Source organism: Equus caballus, chromosome 1, assembly GCF_041296265.1.
Source record: "Equus caballus isolate H_3958 breed thoroughbred chromosome 1, TB-T2T, whole genome shotgun sequence".
NCBI lineage: Eukaryota > Metazoa > Chordata > Mammalia > Perissodactyla > Equidae > Equus > Equus caballus.
The window spans coordinates 39,416,670-39,440,065 of NC_091684.1; the positions used below are offsets into that span (position 1 = coordinate 39,416,670).

Below are 23,396 nucleotides of genomic sequence, written 5' to 3' on the forward strand. Positions count from 1 at the left end.
AATTTTAAATACACATCATTTGGGCCAACAATTACATTACTAGGAACTTACCCTACAAATATATTTACATGTGTGCACAAAGACTTTTGTACAAAAATATTCATGGTAATGTCTACAGTAACAAAAAATTATATCTGAAACAACCAAAAATACTTTTTTTCATTAAAAGAGGTCATATTACCAGAGAGTAGATTATAGAATGTGTTGTTAACTTTCTTAGATAAGATGATATTGTGCTTATGTGAGATGTCTTTTCCTTAGAAATTTCATGATAAACTATTTAAGTGCAAACTATCATTAATGCCTGCAAATATCTTTCAAGTTGCTCAGTTTAATGTATAAATATTTATTAAAGAAAGAGACAGAGAAAGAGAGAGAGAGACGCAAATATGGCAAAATAAAAAACAGTGAATCTATTAAGGGGTATTTCAGGTGTTCTTTATATTGCCTTTCTGACTCCGTTGCAAATGTTTATTTTTTAATTTGAATTTTGGAAAAATATGAACTGAAATTGTACCTTAAATTAGTATATAATATTCCCTCTACTGGACTTTGAAATTGTTTCCTTTACCATCAAGCCACATGTTTGGTCAAATGAAGAACTCTGTTCCTTGCAATAGCATTCTCTTCTGGGCATATTAGAGTCAGTTTTATCTCCTCTATCCTAATTAATTCTGCCACATTACTTAAGGTTTTCCTTCAAGAGAATAAAATTCTTTTCTCCAATAATAACAAAAAGAGGCCATATTAAATAAATTGTGATAGATGAGGAACAAGACAAGGATGTCCACTCTCACTACTTCTAGTCAACATTGTTCGGGAAGTTTTAGCCAGCACAATTAGGCAAGAATAAGAAATAAAAGACAAACAGATTGGAAAGAAGTGAAACTATCTCTGTCTGCAGATGGCATGATCTTGTATACACAAAATCCTAAGGAAGGAAAGTAGGAAGGGCGGGGGGAGAGACGGAGGAAGGAAGGGAGGGAAGGAGGGAGGAAGAAAGCCTTATTAGAGTTCATAAACAGGTTCAGCAAGGTTACATGATCAATATAATTAAATCAATTGTATTTCTATACTAGCAATAAACAATCCAAAAATGGTATTAAGGAAATAACTACATTTTCAATAGCATTACAAAGAATGCTTAGAAATAAATTAACAAAAGATGTGCAAAACTTATGCACTAAAAACATCACTGAAAAGAATTATAGAAGGCCTAACTAAATAAAAAGATATCGTGAGCTCATGATTAATACTGTTAGTCTGGCAATTTTCCCAAGTAGATCCTCAAATTTAAACCCCATTAAAACTCCAGCTGCTTTTCTGAAGAAATTGACAAGCTGATCCTAAAACTCATGTAGAAATGAAAGGAACCAAAATAGCCAAAACAATCTTGCAAAAGAAGACTAAAAGTGAAACAATTAACATTTTCCAATTTCAAAATTTACTAGAAAGATACAGTAACAATACAGTGTGGTACCGGCATAAGGATAGACAAATAGCTCAATGAAACAGAATTGAGGGTCCAGAAATAAACCCTTACATTTATGGTCAACTGATTTTCAACAAAGGTGCAAAGACAACGCAATGGGGAAAGAATAGCCTTTTCAACAAATGGTGCTGGGACAACTGGATCTCCATACGCAAAAAATTTAGACACTTACCTCACACAATATACAAAATTATTCTCAAATGGATTAACTCAAAATGGATCAAAGACCTAAATGTAAGAGCTAAAACTATAAAACTCTTAGAAGAAAACTTAGATGACTTTAGACTAGATAGCAGGTTCTTAGAAATGACACCTAAAGCACAAGCAATTAAAACAAAATAGGTAAACTAGACTGAATCAAAATTAAAAACTTTTATGCATCAAAGGACACTATCGAAGAAGTGAAAAACAACCCACAAAATGGGAGAAATATTTGCAAATTATTTATCTGATAAGGGTCTAGTATCCAGAATATGTAAGAAACTCTAACGACTCCATAAGAAAAAGACAAATAACCCAATTGAAAAATGGACAAAGGGGTGAACAGATATTTCTCCAAAGAAAATATACAAGTGGCCAATAGTACAAGACAAGATGCTCATTACTATTAGTCAATAGGGAAATGCAAATCAAAACCACAATGACATACTACTTTATACCCACCAGGATGTTAGGTTAAACAGTGTTCCCCCAAAATTCATGTTCACCCACTATGAATATGACCTTATTTGAAAATAGGGTCTTTGCAGATGTAATCAAGTTAACAACGAGGTCATACTGAATTAGGGTGAGCCCTAAATCCAATATGACTCATGTCCTTATAAGAAGAGGGAAATTCGGACAGACACATAGGGAGAAGATACCAATACAGACACACCCAGAGGGAAGATGGCCAGGTAAAACAGAGGCAGACAGGAAATATGCTGCCACAAGGCCAGGAATACAAAAGGTTGCCATCAACACCAGAACCTAGAAGAAACAAGGAAAGAGTCTTCCCTAGAACCTTCAGAAGGAGTGTAGCACTATCAATACCTTTATTTCAGATTTCTAGCTTTCAGGACTGTGAGAGAATAAATTCCTGTTGTTTAAGCCACCCAGTTTGTGGTGCTTTGCTACAGTAGCCCTAGGAAACTAATATAGACAGCTCTAATTTTTAAAATGAAAAATAACAAGTGTTGGCAATGATGTGGAGAAATTGGAGCCCTCATTCACTGCTGGTAAGAATGTGAAATGGCAGAGCCACCGTGGACAAATTTGACAGTTCCTCAAAAAGTTAAACATAGAGTTATTACATGACCCAGTAAATTCCACTCCTAGATATATATATATATATATATCCCCAAGAGAACTGCAAACATATGTTCACCCAAAAACTTGTGCATAAATATTCATAAAAGCCAAAAAAAGTGGAAACAATACAAATGTCCATCAACTGATGCGTAAATAAAATATGGTATGGTCATACAACGGAGTATTATTCAGCCATAAAAAGGAATGAAGTACTGATCATGCTACAATATAGCTGAAACTTAAAAACATCGTGCTAAGTGAAAGAAGTTAGACAAAAAGCCCACATATTGTATATGAATTCAGTAACATGAAATGTCTACAACAGGCAAATCCATAGAGAAAGAAAGTAGATTACTGGTTGACAGGGACTAGGGAGTGATTACTAATGGGTACAGGGTTTCCTCTGGGGGTGATTAAAAAAGTTCTGGAATTAGATAGTGGTAGTGATTATATAATCTTGTGAATATACTAAAACCCGCTAAATTGTACACTTTGAACAGGTAAATTTTATGGTATATATGTATTATACCTCAAATTCTTTAAAAAAAGAATGAACTACGATAACTAAATGAATGGCATTCAGTATTTAAATAGAACTGTAGAAATCAGGGAAAGCCTTAAGAATTGAAAAAACACTTTTTTGTTTGTTGGGGAATGTCTCATGCACAACTGAAATCACAGGAGTGAATGAACTCTCAGGGGAGAAAACAAAGAGAAAAAAGATGACACCTTAATCAGGAAAGTTGCCAAAGTGGCTGAGGCTCAGTCTCAGAGAAAGGCAGTAACTGGTAAAGAATAGATCACAAAAGCTGAGGCAAGAGAGTTTCAAACAGGGGGAAGCTACATATTACCTTTATATTTAGAAAAAATACACTCATACACAATAAATACTATGTAAAAGATGAAAATGAGGAAAAGAAGAATAGTGGACAATAATGTCAAAATGATATAAAAAATACAGGAAAGTAGGGATTGCAAAAAGCCAATCGATTTAAAAATATGTAGGTTATAAGTGATCTTCGGGGAAGTTTCAAGAGCATGGAGAAGACAAAGTCAGATTAAGTAGTCAAAATGAGCCTATGCCACACTTCTCAATATTTGGAAAAGAAAGGAAAAATTAAAATACGATGAAAACTATATCCTAGTCCAACGACCTGCTTTTTCAAAATAGCTAAGATCTGTTCACATGTGTCAACAATGACAAAGAAGCCAAATTAAAAAGAATTCCTAAAAAAGTTATGGAAATAGGAGATGTTCAGGGACAAAGGTCTAAGAAAGGCAAGAGAAAAAAGGACTGTAAGCAGAGAGAGATTTTCACACCCAAGTTAGTGACACAAGTTAATTCCACAAATGCCCAAGTCATTTAAATAAGTAACAATCTAGTTGTCTTACCCCTTCTCTTCAGGTGGCCAAGTACAAACAGCATGAATTACTGAAGAGACTCTGAAACTTTAGAGTAAAACAGACCTCTGCTCGATCCCAGCTCTACTATTCACATAACTAAGACATTAAGTGGTGAGTGAGGAGGAGGAGAGGAATCTGCATAATTTTATGAACAGAAATATATATGTATATCTTCTACAAAGGTAATTTTATAATATTTCAAATAAAAAGTCAACACAATTTGAGTAAAAACAGCATAATTCAGCACATACGTTGAATCTGAAGTATTAAATGGTTTTAAAAAACTTTGTAAAATATATTAATTTTAAAGACATTTTACTTGAAGTATATTCTTTACGTGATTTTGTCTATAAATCTATTCCAATTCTTTGTGACCTACGTAACTTTGACTGACTTTATTTTTCACAATATACTGGCCATTATCTAGAAATCAATGGTTGCTTTGACTGAATATTTCTTAATGTTTTATTTTTCCAAGAAGAAACACTTTACGTTGATGAGTTACTCATTAGAATGAACACCTTTCTCTTTTGATAAAGTTACATCTTATGTTGCCCTTATTTTACTTTAGAATTTTCAACGGACAATGCTGAACCAACCAGTACCACAACAACCTACTCTGCAGCCATTTTAGTACTGGAAGTAGAGGTTTGTTCCTGACCTTTGCACACTCTCTCATACTGTTGTATAGCTTCTTCCACCTGATTACTTAACTGCTCCTGCAAAATGAAAGGATATGAATTAAATGCAAATGTAACTGAAACACACAGCAATACTTCATAGTGGGACTTGAAAACAGGGTACAATATTAGGTTTGAAATCTTTCGCCTACAAGGCTGACTACTAGTCTCAGCTTTCAAGTTTCTTTCACCTTGGGGAAAAGGGCAGGCTGACAGTGGTAATTAAAAGAAAAAGAAAAGAAAAGAAAATGTTATACCTTTAATCTATGTAAAAATTAGTGCCCAGTCATTTTACTTAACATTTTAAGTTTACCATGTTCCCGCACCACAAAAAGCAGAAACAGGAAAATGAAGATTTACTATGTACTATTTAACAAAGGAGGAACAAGAAAAACCACAAAAATAAAAAAAGTTCCCTTATCAGTAAACTCAGAAAAAAAAAGGGCCCTCCCTCCCCTCTATGTAGAAAATAGCTAGGAGGTTCAGAAAAAATAACAGAGCCTTAAGAGGCAAAACTAAATTATGAGCACTGGAAATCCTCCAAGTCTAGTTTTAACCTGTCAGGTACTCCAACCTCACTCTTTTTTTTTTTTTTTTTTTGAGGAGGATTAGCCCTGAGCTAACATCTGCTGCCAATCCTCCTCTTTTTGCTGAGGAAGACTGGCCCTGAGCTAACATCCGTGCCCATCTTCCTCTCCTTTATATGTGGGACGTCTACCACAGCATGGCTTGCCAAGCAGTGCCATGTCCACACCTGGGACTCGAGCTGGCGAACCCCGGGCCACCGAAGCGGAACATGTGCACTTAACTCCTGCGCCACCATGCCAGCCCCCAACCTCACTCTTTGTCTTGTCTATCCTCAGCACTATCTCCTCACTTTGTAAGTCTCAGAATGAATCATTACAGAACTGGGAAATCTCTGAATCCTATTATGAAAGTACAGATTGCTTTATTAGGATTATATTCAGTTAAAAATTAAAATCATATATTTACATCTGAGTATTCACTAGTTTGCTTCATTTAAAAGCAAACACGCAAAAGATAGAACAAATCCATTTTTTATTGCTGCCTTATCCATTGAACTGATGTGAAGCAAAATATAACCATTTATAAATGGATTTTGCTTTTTAAGTGTCCTTTTATTTATTTCTTTATTTGCTGAGGAAGATTCACTCTGAGCTAACATATGTTGCCAATCTTCCTCTTTTTGCTTGAGGAAGATTCACCTTGAGCTAACATCTGTGCCAATCTGCCTCTGTTTTATAGGTGGGTCCCCGCCACAGCATGGCCACTGATGAGTGGTATAGGTCTGCAACTGGGAACCAATCCCAAGCCACGGAAGTGGAGTGCACCAAACTTAAACACTAGGTCATGGGGCCAGCCCCTAAGTGTCCCTTTAAAAAATAATTTTTTACAAGACCTGAGCTCATTTTCTTTTCACTTTTTATTTCGAAATGATTTTAGATTTATAAAAGAGTTGCAAATACCAGCAGAGATTTCCTGTGTAACCTCCTCTTAGCTTCCCCTAATGTTAACATCTAATATTACTATGGTACATTTATTTAAAAATCAAGAAACTAATATTGGACACAGAAAAAAGAGCAGCTGAGTCTCAGAACTCTATAATTTAGAACATGGAAACAATCATCTTTGTATGGAAAAAAGAAATTAGCACTGGTATATTTACTTGGATTTCATCAGTTTCTCCACCAATGTCCTTTTTCTGTTCTAGGATCCCATACAGGACACAACCCTGCATTTAGTTATCATGGTCCTTAGTCTCCTCCAATCTGTGACAGAGTTCCTTGGTAATCCTTTTCTTTAAGGACCTTGACACTTTTTATTGGTCAGGTACTTCGTAGAACATCCTCAGTTTGAGTGGTCTGATGTTTCTCACAATTAGACTGAAGTAACAGATTTGGGGGGAGAATATCACAGAAGAGATGTGCCCCTCTCATCACATCAAATCAGGAAGTACATGGTATCAACATGACTTGCTACCAGTGATGCTATTCTTGAACACTCAGTTAAGGTGATGTCTGCCAGGTTTCTCTACTATAAAGTTACCATTTTTTCCTTTCTAGAAGCAAATCACTATGGCCTTATTTAATTTTAAGCAATTTATTTTTATATTCCAAAAAAGGTCAAAAGAGAATTTGTTATAAAAAGCTGATACATTTAGTTAAACATTAAAATATAGCAACAGACTCTATGTAAACCATCTTTACAAACAAAACTATTACCTTTAGTTGCTGAATGGTTCTCTGTTTCATTTCTATTTCCTGAGAGCACTGGTTTTTCTTTTTCTCCAGTTCATTAATTTTAATCCTCAGTAATTTCTCCTCATCACGCATTACAGACACCTACAAAGTAATGTTTATAAAACAAATTAAACATTTTTAAAAATATCAGTTGCTTTTTGTTGTTTAAAATTCATGGTCATTGGTTCAAAGATTCACACTCTTTAAAACCCATTAGAAAAATTACAAGTTCTAACAGACTACATGATATGGCTTCAAATTATTAGAAAATCTCTTAATACTCTAAAGGAGAATGCACATGATGAGATTATTTTGTTCTTACAGTATTTTAAGAATCTCAAACTCTGTAAGTGCTCTCAAAAAAAAATCAACATAGCACCTTGGGTGTAACAGCAAAATCATTATCACAGAAAAATCAATCGAGATACTCTAGGGGGAAAATACTGGCTCGCATTTCCAAGGTTTATTGAGTAATGTGATCCAGGAATACAAGAAATATTTTAAAAGCTAATAATGGCATATAGAAGATGAAAATGGAACAACTGCAAGATCAAAAGGTACCCATACAAGTGAAGGTCAATTGATTTTTGGTGTTACTGGTAAACTAATTCTATGAACTTGTTAAAAAGAAATCAGAAGCACTATGAACTACTACGCAAATCTTCACCAAAAAAAAAAAAAAGAAAGAAAGGTAATCTATGTATATCTTTAAGCCAATTTCCATCATAACAATCCTAGAGATCTCAAAAACTGAAGGAAATTCATTGAAAAAAGTCCCCTCTCATAAAAAGTATGGAGATGCCATAACAATAGTAGCTCTAAATGGTTTGGTTTCAGGATATTATTTTACATTGTTTGTTAGGCTTTCTGTATGTTTCAAATTTACTACAATAAATACATATATAATATTTATTTTCACCTGCTTATCTTTTTAAAAATATGGGACTTCCAGTAATAAATACCATCCTCATTGATTTTACAGACATAAACTGTCAGCCAAGAATAAATGGAGACTATGTGTTGCACTGAGATGCACATAAGGACTGTCTCAGTTTCCATCTTCGCTCTACCATTTACTAGCTAAGTGAACTTGGACAAGTTATCTCTCTCAATGTGTATTTCCTTATCCATAAACTGGAAGTTAAAAATGCTGCCTACCACTAATATCAGTCTGAGAATTAAACGAGATGATATACGTAAACTCAGAGTAACCGACCTAGACTAAGCTGTTACTATTATTATTATTATTAGCATTAACACTACACATTGTTTATTTTGAGAAACAGAATTAATACCCATCATCAGAGTAATGTGAAATAGTCATCTATATAATAAATCATTTTTTAAAGAGATACTCTATAAATAGTGGTATGAAAAAAATCTTAAAAATAGAATAAATTTAAAAGCAATATTTATATATAGTTAAGTTCATCTATAAAAAATAAAAATACACAAGTACATGCAGTAACTATCTGTATACATATATCATGTTAAACGTATATAAAAAGATCTAGAGGAACACAGATGGACTGTCAAGAGTGGTTCATAATTAAGAAGAGAGAAATGAGACTTAGAAAGGCTTTCACTTTTATCTTCATTTCTTAAAAAAATTTCCTAATAATGTATTACCGTAAGTTTTTAATTGGAAAAAGAAGCTATTTTTTAATAACCGAGTAACTGGTTCCATGTGAACACAAGTCAATTATGCCATGCTTGCTAAAGCTTACTGACAATCACGATGTTAAATAAATCAGGAAGTTACCTGCCTAGAAAGCAAACAATCCAGGTCTTCTGAGTGTCAAACAAGGGCTTTTCCAAATTATGCTATACTGCTTTTAACTTGCTGATCTGACTAAAAACTTTTCTATTGCCTAATTACAGTCTAGGTCACCTCTACTGTCTTAGATTTCTAAACTAATCTGCCTTCGAAACATCTGTCACGTGGCCTGGAAACTTTCTGTGTGTAATTATCAGAAAGAACATATATTTTGCATTTTATCTATGGTGGTATTGTTTGTATTTTTCTTCCATTGATTAAAAACTTTATTACATTTCCCTTATTATGAATGAATACATATTCAATATAAGAAATTAAGAAATGTGACAAGTAAAATTTTTTTAAAATTACCTATAATACCATTACCTAAGATAATCAAAATATATAATAATTATATTTGATATATTTCTTTGCAGTCTATATTGTTATGCAAATTTTCCACATAGTTTTAATCTATGTATATAAAATTGGGTCTAGCTTCTATTACTTAACATTATCACATAAGCATTTTCCCATAATATCATAAAAACTTAGAACTTATCACTGTACTTAAATCAGAATCCTGCTAAATATACTGACAATAAATATGGGAACTTAACCACTGATAAAGCTATGGGAAACACAATTTACACATCTCTACAAATCACTATAAATGAAGTAACAGAACTTAGGCGAAAGCTTCCAGGCATCAGAGTGCTTAAGAAGCTGGCAGGGGAAAGAAGGAACCTCTGTTCACAGAAATGCAGAGGGTACTAGACGCAAGAGCTCCTCTCCCCTCCCTCTTCTTCACTGCCACAGGCCTATTAGTCATGACAATGATTTAGTCAAAAAGTTCATACTCCTTCTTATTTTTTCATTCATTTTTAATTCACATTAATACTATATTATTGTGGAAGTTTTCTTATGTTAAATGAAAAATTGTCCCAGAACTTCGATTAGTTTAGAAGAAACTAATCCACTACTGAAAACAAAAAAATGCCAGATTAAAAAAAAACTGCAATACTCTTAAATGCACTGAGGAACTAGCAAAAAAAAGTAAGAAATATTGAGATTAAAAAACTAAACGAGAAAAGAATCAGAAATAAGTGGAGGACGAACTGATGCTGGCTTTTGTTTTGAGGACACTCACAGAATGAGGTGGTCTGATTTTCAAAAGAAATGGTAAAAACGCTATTAAAATAAAGAAATTCAATCATTAAACACAACAGGTAAACTAGAAGATATTTGCAACATATTTAACTGACAAAGAGTTAGAATCAAGAATAAAGAAATCCTGCAAAATAGTAAAAATAATAAAAAAGCACAATTAAAAGAAAATATCAACAACAGATTTCAGAGTGGAAAATGGAATAGACAAATAGCCAATAAAAACATGAATAGATACTGCACTTCATTAGTAATCAGATGAAGGCAATTTCAAACCACAGAGAGACACCTCTTCATATCCTCTGATCCAGCAAGTCTGCCCCTTGGAATATAAACTCTTGCACAGTTGTGCCATGGGTATGTATAAGATAAGAAAACTGTTTCTAAGAGAAAAAAGGAAACAATCTAAATGGTCAACAAAAGAATGGATAAATAAATTGCAGTATATCACACAATGGAGTATTATACAGCAGCGAAAGTGATTAATTACAACCATACAGAAGTGAATTTCAGGAATACGACGTGAAAACTAAGTCTCTGAGGATTATAATATACTGTTTAGAATAAAAAGCAAGTATGTGTTAAATTATATTTTTAAAAGTTAAGAGAAGATAAACACAAAACATTCAGTATAGTAACTTCTGTGGGTGTAGGAAATATGGACTAGAGATGAGACTCATAAGCATTTGTTCTATCAATTTTTGACCTTATACATTTAAGTTTTCTTTTGTAACTAACTTAAAGTAATGAAAGATAATTCTTTAAAACTGTTTCAGCTTCTAGAAAAGGTCTAAGTATCATAAAAAATCAAGCAGTCATAAAAGAAAAATTAGTAAATTTAACTTTATGAAAATCAAAATTTACTCCAAGGCAAAAAAGAACCATAATCAAAATCAAGAAAAATGGCAAAGGAATGGAATCCGCAATTCATATCCTTAAAAGGCTAATTTCCTGAATATGTAATAAGCTCCTATAAAGCGGCAGTAATAAAAAAAAAAAATAACCCAAACTAAAAAGGCAATGGATATGAACACACAGTTCACAGAAAAAAAATACAAATGGCTTTTAAACAAAAAGATACTCACTCATAATTAGAGAAATGCAAATTAGAATTACAGAGAGATACACTAGTCACCTGTCAAATTAGCAAATATCAAAAAAATATGATAAAATACTACTTTATACCAGGGTGTAGAGAAAAAGATATTGTCTTATTTTCATACATTACACATGGCATGTAAATTGGCATAATCTCTAAAAAGCATAATAAATATCGAAATTACAAATGTACAAAACAGTGACCCATAAATTCCACTTTTAGGAATTGTACTACAGAAAGACTTGCAAATGTTCAAAATGACATTGCTGCATAATTTGAATCAGGAGAAGACAGGAAACTACCTGAATTGTCCAACAATGGGGGACCAATTTACTAAAGGTAAATACATTTTGTAGTCATAAAAATGCGTATTTGGAGACTCTTTATTTCCTGATACGAAATGACAGCCAAGGTAATTATTAAGTGAAAAAACCAAGGTTCACAACAATGTTTATAGGATATTTTCATGTTTTATAGGAAGAGAAAGAAAAGATAGAGAAGGCAGGAGAAGTAAAGAGAAAGAAAGTAGTTGGTAACATTTGGAGAGAAACCTAACGGCTGGAAGATGGGTCAGAGGGAGTTTTTTCCCTCACTATACATTAGTTTTGTGTATTGTGAACCAGGAATCATATGATTGCATTTCCTGTTTTAATAAATAATAAAAACTGGTTACAGTTGCACTGCATACTCTCCTAAATACCATCTGTAAACAAAAGTTTGCTTTTCACTTTTTAGGGGCAACTAATCCTACACTAGGCACATATTTTTCTTAATGTTGGTCATTCTTCAGGTTACTTAACCTGACTAAGTTTTCTTTTGTGAATTATTCTCATCTTTTTAAGAAAAATTACAGAGTTGTCAAATGTTCTGAAGGTTCAATCCTAAAATTAGTGTCTCAGCTTGCTATATAAGGAAAACAATCTTTATCATTTAAATTGGCCATACAACTTTTCAAATAATCTACCTCTTTCTGGACTTGCTCAATCTGCTTTTTGGCATCAGCCAGTTTCTCTTTCAGCTCAGCATAATCTTCTTCCTTCCTCTGAAGATCTGCTTTCAAATTCTGGGTAAGAGCAGAGCTTGCAGAGAGCTCCTCTTTCAACCTGAAAAACACAGATCACTTTTCTATAGCGACACACCACTAACCACTTAGGCTCATCCATGTGACCCCTGTTAACAATCTACAAAATTACATCTTTTCACGAATTCAGAATGTCCAAACCATGAAGGAGTCCTTCAGAGAGGATTTCAGGAGATTTTATAAACAGATCTTTGAATATAGTTTTATTCAAAGGTTTCAAAGGTTTATAGAAACAAAAGTTCAAGTTCTTCACTCATCGTACATGCTATACTTTACCAGATTAAGTTATGCCCACCTAAATTATTTAAAAGCTACATAAGAAAATCAGTAAAATGAATGCTTTGCATATTTTAATAACATTTAGCTTACTTTTCTGTTTCTTGCCAGTTGGTTTCTTTTTCTTCTTCCTTTAATTGAAGTGAATGCTTTGCATCTTGCAAGTTATTTGTCAAATGTGTGATTTCTTCTTTTAACTTGACTTCCCTTTCACTTAAATCTTTGGTGTTTTTGATAGAATCCTGAAGATTTGCTTGAAATTCCTTCAGATTTTTTTCTAGTTTTAAGATGATAGTTTCCTTTTCCAAAACTTCTTGTTCTAACTTGGCTGAACGACTACATTCATCTTTCTGAGTTTCTAAGATTGCTTCCAGTTCCTTTACTTTCACTTTATAGCAAGTAACAACTTCTGTAAGTTCTGAAAGTGCTTTCTTTCCTTCAACTACATGCTGTACTTGCACATCAAGATTAATGTTTTTTTCTTGCAATTCTTCTTTGAGCTGCTGTATGAGACTTTCTTTCTCTTTTAGAAGGTCATCCTGATTTTTATTCTCCCTCTCCTCTGTTTTTAGTCTATTGTTTTCATCCTTGTAGCCTTTTATTTCTGCCTCTAATTTTTCAATGTGTTGTTCCAGTTCCTGGATCTGATGACTTTTTTTGGAAGAAGCCTTTACAATCTCCTTACATTCTTCCCAAATGGCTTCAATACTAGAGTGGAAAGAACTTTCCCTACTGAGTTCTTGAATACGATATTCTTTAAGCTGCTTGTTTACCAAATCATTATTATCCAAAAAGTGTAGCTGTGTATTTGGCAAATTATTCTCTTGAGAACCACTTGACAGATCCCTGAGATTGAGTAAGTCTATGTTTGAGATCTGAGACACTGAATCAAGCGTACGTAGTTCATCTATTTTTGCTTGCATTAATTTTATTTGTGAAACATTATTTGTGGTGTTTCTTTTAGCGGTTTCTAACTCCTTTGACAAATTCATGATCTTTTCCTCCTGTTCTCGATTTATACCTCTCAGCACATGTAATTCAGAAATTGCACTGTCATAATTGGACTGAATTTGTTGGATTTCTAGACTTAAAGTAAAACTCTTTTTCTCAGAAAAAGAAAGTTCCTGCTGAAAACTAACAATCTGTTTATTTAATTCTGCTTTTTCTTCCATTTCATTTTTAAGTTCATTCTCAACAACGAGTAAACGTGTTTTCAGCTCACTATTTTCTTGTAAAACTCTAACGTCTTCCTCATCTTCTGAAATGCTCTGTTGCATTTCTTCAGCTTTCTTTTGGTCTTCAGTAATAGTTGGACTAACATGTATAGGTCCTGCAAAAATAAGAAAATTGTTAGTAGTCTGGCAGACCTCAATAAAACCAAAAAGTTACCATATAAGCCAATATTCAAACATATGAAACATAAGAAAGCAAACTCTTAATGAAAAACAGAAATAAGCTACTGAGTGAAAAAGAAAAAGCACGTTGCAAAACATACATGGTATAAGCCCATTTATGTAAAAATTATAGTTTCTAAGTTAATGCAGAGAGAGAGATACCAAAACGATGATAGCTGCCTCTGAGTAGGATTACCAGTTATTTCTATTTTCTTTTATAACTTTCAATATTATTCAAATGTTCTGCCACAAATCTTTATTATCATTAGAATATGGCACAGAGGGGAGATCACATGAGACAGCCCAAGGCAGACATCTCACATCCTAAAGAACAGTTTTAAAGTACAATTATATTACAGATCTACTAAATTAGTAATTTGAAAACTGAGTATCTTGAATTCTCATAGCTAAAATTAGGGAATAAATGGTTGAAATTCTGGGAAGTCTAGTGTAGCCTTACCCTTCACAAGCTGTTTAACTGTCAATAAACTGCTTAACCCTACGACTCCTTCTTCAAATGTAAAACGGAAATAATAATACTGCCACCTATCTCAGAGTTATTGTGAAGGTCAAGATAAGAAAGGAGCTTAGAACACCGTGCTTGGGATATTATTAGCTATTATTAGATACTGAAAATCTGTACAGAAGTGTTCAGCTAATTAAAACTGAATAAAAGTTACCCTTTTTCAGGCTCAATATCTACATTTCTAGAATAAGGATATTTCTACCTGCCCTACCTACTCTGCAGGCAAGTGTTAAGAGGCTAAAATGTGTTAACATATAATGTATGTTAAAGCATTTTGTAAATGTTATAAATACAAAAACTTGAACAATTATAGTTAATAGAGTATACCATACCCAGAGTAGATGCACTATTAGCTAAAACTTAACTCTTAACATTCATTTAGACAAATTAACTCACCTCCACAACTATCTAATATAAATTACACTCATGCATCGCTTAATGATGGGGATATGTTCTGAGAACTGGGTTGTTAGGGAATTTCGTCATTGTGCGAACTTCACAGAGTGTACTTACACAAACCTAGATAATATAGCTTACTACACAGCTAAACTATATGGTATGAATCTTATGGGACCACTGTCGGATACGCAGTCCACTGCTGACCGAAACATCATTATATGGCACATGACTGCATGTTCAAGATTTTCTCGTAGATTTTATGACTAAATCTTGCAACAATCCTCAATTCTCTAGATACACAAATTTATCTTTTTATGTTTCCATACAATTTCCATTATTATAGTGAGGTCTGATGAGTGTCTCACGGTAGGAAAATTACTTCAAAATATTTAAGAATCTGACTCTCCAAGTTTTCAAATTTTTTCCTGTTTTATTTCACTCCATGGTTTGATGTTTATACTTGAACTTTCCAAAGTCATTGCTCTGATATAATCAACTGCATATGTCCTTTTGAGCTTCATTCACTCCCTTACTGATCATTTATCTGTCAATATTTTTAGTCGATATCCTATATTTTTATTTGATATCCTCACTAAGCACTTAAAAATTAAATTCGTCATGCTTAAAGGTCTGAGATATCCTATGAAGTACAAGCAGTATTAATCCATAAAAGCAGAAGATGGTTATAAGGAAGAGTTGGCTTCAAATCCTCCTTGTTAAGAAACCTGTTACTTACGGTTGGTATCTGCCCAATGAATATAAGAAGTGTATCTTTTCTTTTTAGTGAGCCCCTCATATTATCCTATGCATATTAGCACATTATATTATATTGAAATAATGTTTGTTGCTCTCATCTACTAGATTCTAAACTCCCTGATAGCAGACTGTGTCTTATTCATCTTTACAAACCTGAACAATAATCCTAAATGAAATATTTTTGAAATTTAGCTGCATCACATATGTTCTTCTTTTCTAAGAATATCATTGTACCAGAAAAATATAATTTTTTCAATCAGTAACCTATTCTGGTTCTAGATATATGCAAATTCACAATCTGACATGCCTCAGTTACATTAACTTGGTTACTTTAGTGTAATTTTGTTTAAAATTTTAAGGTCCTCTCCTTACATCTTTTTATAAAAGGGATTCTCTAGCTTTATTGGCCAGAATTACCAAGGGAGCTTATTAAAGTGCAGATTCCTAGGAACAAATACCAAAGATACTGATTTGGTAAATCTGGAGTATACTATACATGTAACACTTTGAGAATTACTGCCCTATGCATTTATTTTTAAAAATTTCTGGAAGAAGTTGACAGTCACCTCTGCAACATATTTGGAATCTAAACTTATCAGTCTGCTTCACATTGAAGCCCCTATCTGGCACTCCTGCTCCATGTAATTGTTCCATAAGAGATAAATGTCAAATCTCATGTAGTTATGAGATTCAAGCCCACAAATTTTTCCCCTGCCTCTGGCAGGCTCTTGTGTTTCCAGGATGAGAGATGATAATAGCCCATGGGATGTACACATAATGAATCTGTTCAATGAAGAAGGCAACATTTTTGAGATCATAAAAAGCTCTTTGAGATGAAATCTACCATCCTATATACAACTAAGTTTCTATCTTCCTATATACTAATCACTATTGAAGTTGTAAGCAAAATAAAGGAAAAGCATAAGCATTTATAAAAGGTTGTTCAGATACTATTATACAATATGAGGGAAAAAACTTAAGTGATTGTTCTTAAGATTTTTAATCCTATCACCCCTTTAGATAAATTAAAATCCTAGCCCTCTTCCAGCATTACTGTGATACCAAAGCCAGATAAAGGCACTAAAGAAAAGAATATTACAATATCCCTGATGAACATAGATGCAAAAATCCTCAGCAAAATATCAGCAAATCAAATTCAACAGTACATTAAAAGGATCATACACCAAGATAAAGTGGGATTTATCCCAGGGATGTAAGAATGATTCAACATATGCAAATCAATATGATACACCACATTAACAAAAAGAAGGATAAAAATCATATGATCATCTCAATAGAGATAGAAAAGCATTTAACAAATTCAATATCCTTTCATAATAAAAACTCTCAACAAACTGGGTAGAGAGGTAATATATCTCAACAGAATAAAGGACATATATGACAAGCTCACAGCTAACATCATACTCAGAGAAAGGCTGAAAGCTTTTCCTCTAAGATCAGGAACAAGAAAAGGGTATCCACTCTCACCACTTCTATTCAACATAGCACTGAAAGTCCTAGCCAGAGCAGTTGGGCAAAAAAGAAATAAAAGGAATCCCAATTGGAAAGGAAGAAATAAAACTGTCCATCTGCTGATGATATGATGTCACATATAGAAAATCCTAAAAACTCCACCAAAAAACTATTAGGAGTAATTAAAGGATTCAGTAAAGTTGGAGGATACAAAATCAATATACAAAACTCGGTTGCATTTCTATACACTAACAACAAACTATCAGAAAGAGAAATTAAGAAAACAGTACTGGGGCTAGCCCCATGGCATAGTGGTTAAGTTCAGTACACTCTCCTTCAATGCCCTGGGTTCACGGGTTCAGATCCCACACACGGACTTAAACCACTCATCAGCCATGCTTTGGTGGCAACCCACATATAAAGTGGAGGAAGATTTCACAGACGTTAGCTCAGGGCTAATCTTCCTCAGCAAAAAAAAAAGAAAATAATACCATTTAAAACAGCACCAAAAAGAATAAAATACAAATAAATTTAACCAAGGAGGTGAAGGATCTGTACAGTGAAAACTATAAAACACTGGTGAAAGAAACTGAAAAAGACACAAATAAACATAAAAATAATCCATGAACATGGATTATAAGAATTAATATTGTCAAATATCCATACTACCCAAAGCAATCTACAGATTCAAAGCAATCCCTATCAAAATTCCAATGGCATTTTTCACAGAAATACAAAAAAAAAAATCCTGAAATTCCTAGAAGAAAACATAGAGGGTAAGCTCCTCAACATTGGTCTTGAAGATGACTTTTTAGATTTGACACCAAAAGCAAAAGCAATAAAAGCAAAAATAAACAAGTGGTACTACATAAAACTAAAAAGCTTCGGCAAAGCAAAAGAAATCAACCAAACAAAAAAGGAACCTACAGAATGGGAGAAAATATTTGCAAACAATATATCCAATAAGGGATTAATATCCAAAATATACAAAGATCTCATATAACTCAATAGCAAAAAAAACAACGCAATTAAAAAATGGGCAAAGGACCTGAACAGACACTTTTCCAAAGAACATATAATGAATGGCCAATAGATACATGAAAAAGTGCTCAACATCACTAATCATCAGGGAAATGCAAATCAAAACCACAATGAGATATCACCTCACACCCGTTCAGATGTCTATTATCAAAAAGACAAGATAAAGAAGGCTAGTGAGGCTGTGAAGAAAAGGGAATCTTTCTATACTGTTGTTGGGAATGTAAACTGGTGCAGCCACTATGGAAAACAGTATGGAGGTTCCTCAGAAAATTAAAAGTAGAACTACCATATGGTCCAACAATCCCACTTCTGGGTAAATATCCAAAGGAAACAAAATCTCTATCTCAAAGAAGCATCTGCACCACCATGTTCATTGCAGCATTATTTACAACAGCCAAGACATGGAAACAACCTAAGTGTTCATCAACAAATGAATGGATAAAAAAATGTGCTGTATATATACAACGGCATATTATTCAGCCTTAAAAAAAGATGGAAATCCTGCCATTTGCAACAACATAGATGAACCTGGAGGATGTTATGCTAAGTGATATAAGCCAGACAGAGAAAGACAAATACTGCATGGTATCAGTTATACGTGTGGGAAAAAAGGATCATTCATAGAAACACAGAGTAGAATGGTGGTTGCCAGGGGACAGGGGTTGAGGAAATAGGGAGAGGTTGATACAAGCGCACAAACTTTCAGTTATAAGAGAATATGGTCTGAGGATCTAATGTATAACACGGTGACTATATTTAATAATACTGTACTGTATAATTGAAATTTGTTTAAAGAGTAGAACTTAAGTGTTCTCGCCAAAAATGAGAAAAAAAAGGTAAATATGAGAGGTGATGGATGTGTTAATTAATGATGGGATGGTGGGAATCATGTATATGTTTATGAAATCATCATGTTGTACACTTTAAATATATTACAATATAACTTGTCAATTTATACTTCATCAAAGCTGGGGGAAAAAATCCCAGATTTCTCAAGATACTGATTTATCCCCAGTGAAAGTATGCCCCCATCCAAAAATCACTATATAATCTGAGAATCTTACCTCTCTACTCTTATCCAAGAATTTATCTAGTTTTACACTCCATAGTGTATATACAAAAACAAGCTTTATTAGTAAGTTTTCACTTTTCAAATACAATCCATATTCTTTCCCTTCACCCAATTGTCTAAATGTTCTTAGGCAGCTATAATTATGTAATCTTATTATGGGATCCCAAGATCCCTTTTCTTTAATACAGACTAATTTTAAAAGTTCACTGGACAAAGTTTTATTATCTGTAACTTACACTGTCTCTCCTGCCTCAAAAAGGATGGGAAAAACATAGTATTGCCCCTGCTGTATAACCTTACTTTCTTGAAAGCTGCTGAGTTACTTTTGAAGCTTTTCTTACGTTTGTAGTTACCTCTTCCTTATTTACTGCCTCAAGATTCTCAGTTTATTCTAAGGATTCCAGCCACTCTGGCATCAAGATTTGTCCTTATTTACTTTTACAACAAACTTGCCCACTTACTCTTATGGACTTTTTTTTTTTTTTAAAGATTGGCACCTGAGCTAAGAATTGTTGCCAATCTTTTTTTTTTCCTGAATTCCCCCAGTACGTAGATGTACATTTTTCAGTTGTGGCTCCTTTAAGTTGTGGCATGTGGGACGCTGCCTCAGCATGGCCTAATGAGTGGTGCCACATCCATGCCCAGGATCCGAACGGGCAAAACCACAGAAGCGGAGTGTGCGAACTTAACCACTGGGCCACAGGGCCAGCTCTCAGATTTTTTCTTTAACACTGTTCAACCAACGTATTATTTTTCATTTGATTGTCTCCCAGCATCTTACAAAGTTGTGGCAAGTCATCCCAAAGGGGAATAACCTGGACTACTCCACTGGTTCAGACTTCTGTTGTACTTTCCATTTAATGTACATCTCTATTTAGGATGATATCTTCACACCTATGACTTTACCAGTGGTAATGACTAATTGAGGAAACTAAACGATGATGATTAAGAGTCCTGTATTCTTTTTTCATAACTTAGAAACGTTTAAAAAAAAATCCTTGGGAGCCCCCTGGTGGTACAGCCGTTAAGTTCGCACATTGCTCTTTGGCAGTCCGAGGTTCACCAGTTCCGGTCCCAGGTGCCAACCTATGCACCGCTTGTCAAGCCCTGCTGTGGCAGGTGTCCCACATGTAAAGTACAGCAAGATGGGCACAGACGTTAGCTCAGGGCCGGTCTTTCTCAGCAAAAAGAGGAGGATTGGCAGCAGATGTTAGCTCAGGGCTAATCTTCCTCAAAAGAAAACCCAAAAAATCTTCTTGCCCTTTAAAAAAGACAAGTTATATAAAATGTCTGAACCCTTCATCAGGAGAGAGACAGGATCTAAGCAAGGTAAAAATGACAACAATCAGAAATTCAGAGCTCACATTAGATCCCGACTATGCTCAGTGAAGAGATTTGAGTCATGCATATCATATGGATGTAGTCCCTAAACCCTGAAGTGAATAGAGAAAGCTCAATAAACTTTTTGTGATCAAGCAATGTTGTTTTCTTAACTTCACTATAGTTTAAGAACTAGGATAATTACACAATATAAAGTAAATCAAACTAATTTGTTTTGCACCTGATTTTCTTTTTCATATATATTCATACTATTCTTTCAGAAATTTTAAAACGTTTTATATCAACAGATTTACAGAATATATTCAGGACAGCTTTGTCAGGGAGAAGTTAAAGTATCAGTCCAGCAACAAAGACAGGAAAAAGACTAAAGTATCTACAGTTAACTTATACAAGGTAAACATAAACAACAAGAAGAAAGTACCATCAAGACTTTAATATTTACACTAAATTCAACTATACTTATACTGCTTATATTTTGTTACAAAAAATTACAGTTTTGATTGAAAAATCACAGGTTAAGTAGATTGTGTCAAATCTCCAGTTTGTCTCCTTTATACTATCTGAAGGCTTATTTCTTAGACTATTTACATGCTTACCAGCTTCGTCAAAGTACAGATACAGTGACCTCAAACAAGTATACTCACTTTCATAGGGAAATGGCTTTTGTATTTCCTTTTAAGAACAGAAAACATGCCTTCTATGAAACTATAACATCCCGATCCTTGAAACTATAACGTCCCGATCCTATCCTAGTGATTACAGGAGTCACATATTTTGTTCTGGAGATTTTTTAGTAGCAGGTAGAGGGGAAGGAGGGTGGGTCTATCTCCGATTTTCATATGATCCCTCATGTAGTCCCTATAATCTCTACTAACATGAATAGTTAAGAAATAGCCAGGGGCCAGCCTTGCGGCTGAGTGGTTAAGTTCGCACACTCCACTTTCATGGCCCAGGGTTTCGCCAGCTTGGATCCTGGACGTGGACCTAGCACTGCTCATCAAGCCATGCTGAGGTGACATTCCACATAGCAGAACCAGAAGGACCTACAGCCAGAATATACAACTATACACTGGGTAGCTTTGAGGAGAAGAAGGAAAATAAAAGAAAACTGGCAACAGATGTTAGCTCAGGTACCAATCTAAAAAGAATAATTAAAAAAAAAGAAATAGTCAAATTGGCTGTGAATTTAAGGAGAAAAAAATATTGCTATGTTACCTGAACTTATTTAAACCTACCCACATCCAAGTTATTTATAGCTAACAACTATAGTTCTCACATAATCTTATTTTCATGAATGGGTTACCTTTAGGATTAGTCACACTGTGTATATCACTTGCTCCTGGCCACTTCCACTTCCCAGTGAACTATAGATCCTACATTCTCAACTACTCTGTGGCACTGACCAAGGTGAAACAAAGAGAGGAAGAGTGCTATGGAAATCACAGCAAGGTTATCCTCCCACTAGCAAAGGCACTCCTCCTTCAATGGATAACAGAAGGCTGACTATGCATATTAGTCCCAATCTATTAGCTCACATAAGCACTGTACATCCTATAAACCACGTATCTAATGCTATATTATCCTTTAAGGCATCTACTTTTGAAAACATTCATTTTACTGAGGTTCAATGAGATGTGTATTATATTGGTGTATTACCCAATTGTTTTCAGCCTTGACAACCTCAGGAGGCAGGTAGTATTTATTTTATTTTACTAATCACAAAAGTAAGACTTAACTTACCCATCTTTCTCAAGGTGAAGCTGCTAATCCAGTTTGAAAGCTAATGTGCTTTCTCTTAGAAGCCCTACCTCCCTGTATCATACTATAAAAGTTTTCCAAAAGAAATAATGAACATCTTTGAGAGAACATAAAAGTTGCTATGTTATTCCACATAAACAGGGAGTTATAGTATAGAGTAAGCATGCATCCACTTTTTTTTAGTAATACTATAGCAAATACAACCCGAGCACATTTGTCTTTAGCAATGTCAGCTCACAGTCTTACTGGCAAATGTCCTTTACTCCAAACGAATAAAGAATGCAAAGGAAGAAAATAATGTGAAGAGATTTTGGCAAAAAAAGGTAGCATAATTACGAAAATGAAAGCACTAAGTTTTAACTACTATAAGCACAGAAGTAAAAGAATTATAGGCGTGCAAAAGTGATAAAAGCTTAACATCTAAAAACGTATTTATTAAAATGAAAGACATCTTTAAATACATCCATCCTCTAGACAGTTTATAACATGTTAGAGTAAAAATTAGTGACATTTAAATTTCCTCAAGTTTTTTCCTCAGACAAGTAAATTTCCTCCTTTTTGCAACTTTTCTGTTTACTGGCTTAGGAATTAGCTTTCTTAAAGGCCTTCTGCTGGCAATTGAAGGAGTACCTTTCTTTGCTGGTGGTTCATCTTGCTGACGCTCATCTTCATTTAATCTTTTTCTTCGTAAACAGGTTTTCATTTTGTTGTCCTTAGACATTTCAACTGTTTCATTACAAGCCAATTTATTATTTATTATTAAAGATGGACCAGCCTTATCCTAAAGTAAAATAAACTAAGATTAGTTCACATATAGAAAGCTACAATGCAAAAATTATATAAATTATGTTTCAATAGTGTATCATAAAAATTTTATTTTCAAATTTGTTCAAACATTTTCTTGGTTATTTAAGTCTCACCCTAAAATAACTGATGGCTCTTCAAATAAGTAATATTAACTAACTTGTATACTCATTAAGGACAAAAAAAACTTGTCCTACAATCAGTTGAGCATGTAGCTTCACCCTGATACCTACAAACGAATTCATCTTCAGATTTCCCCAGGTGATCAGGTGGGTTAGACTTGTTCGGGGGTTACTGCAGAACCCTAAAACACTTACCCTAAGTCA

General features: G+C 33.9%; 1 protein-coding gene across 16 annotated transcripts in view; it reads right to left on the reverse strand.

Annotated features, from left to right (window-relative positions):
• The window catches only part of KIF20B (kinesin family member 20B), a 76,706-nt gene that overhangs the window by 22,968 nt on the left and 30,342 nt on the right, over nt 1-23,396 (reverse strand). For all 16 annotated transcript variants that reach the window (XM_070224404.1, XM_070224373.1, XM_070224376.1 and 13 more), the window contains 5 exons: nt 22,897-23,047; nt 12,600-13,836; nt 12,114-12,252; nt 7,110-7,229; nt 4,848-4,905 (listed from right to left, as the gene is read on the reverse strand). In XM_070224404.1, the coding sequence (XP_070080505.1) occupies nt 4,848-4,905; nt 7,110-7,229; nt 12,114-12,252; nt 12,600-13,836; nt 22,897-23,047 (1,705 nt within the window). The remainder of the gene's footprint in view (nt 1-4,847; nt 4,906-7,109; nt 7,230-12,113; nt 12,253-12,599; nt 13,837-22,896; nt 23,048-23,396) is intronic.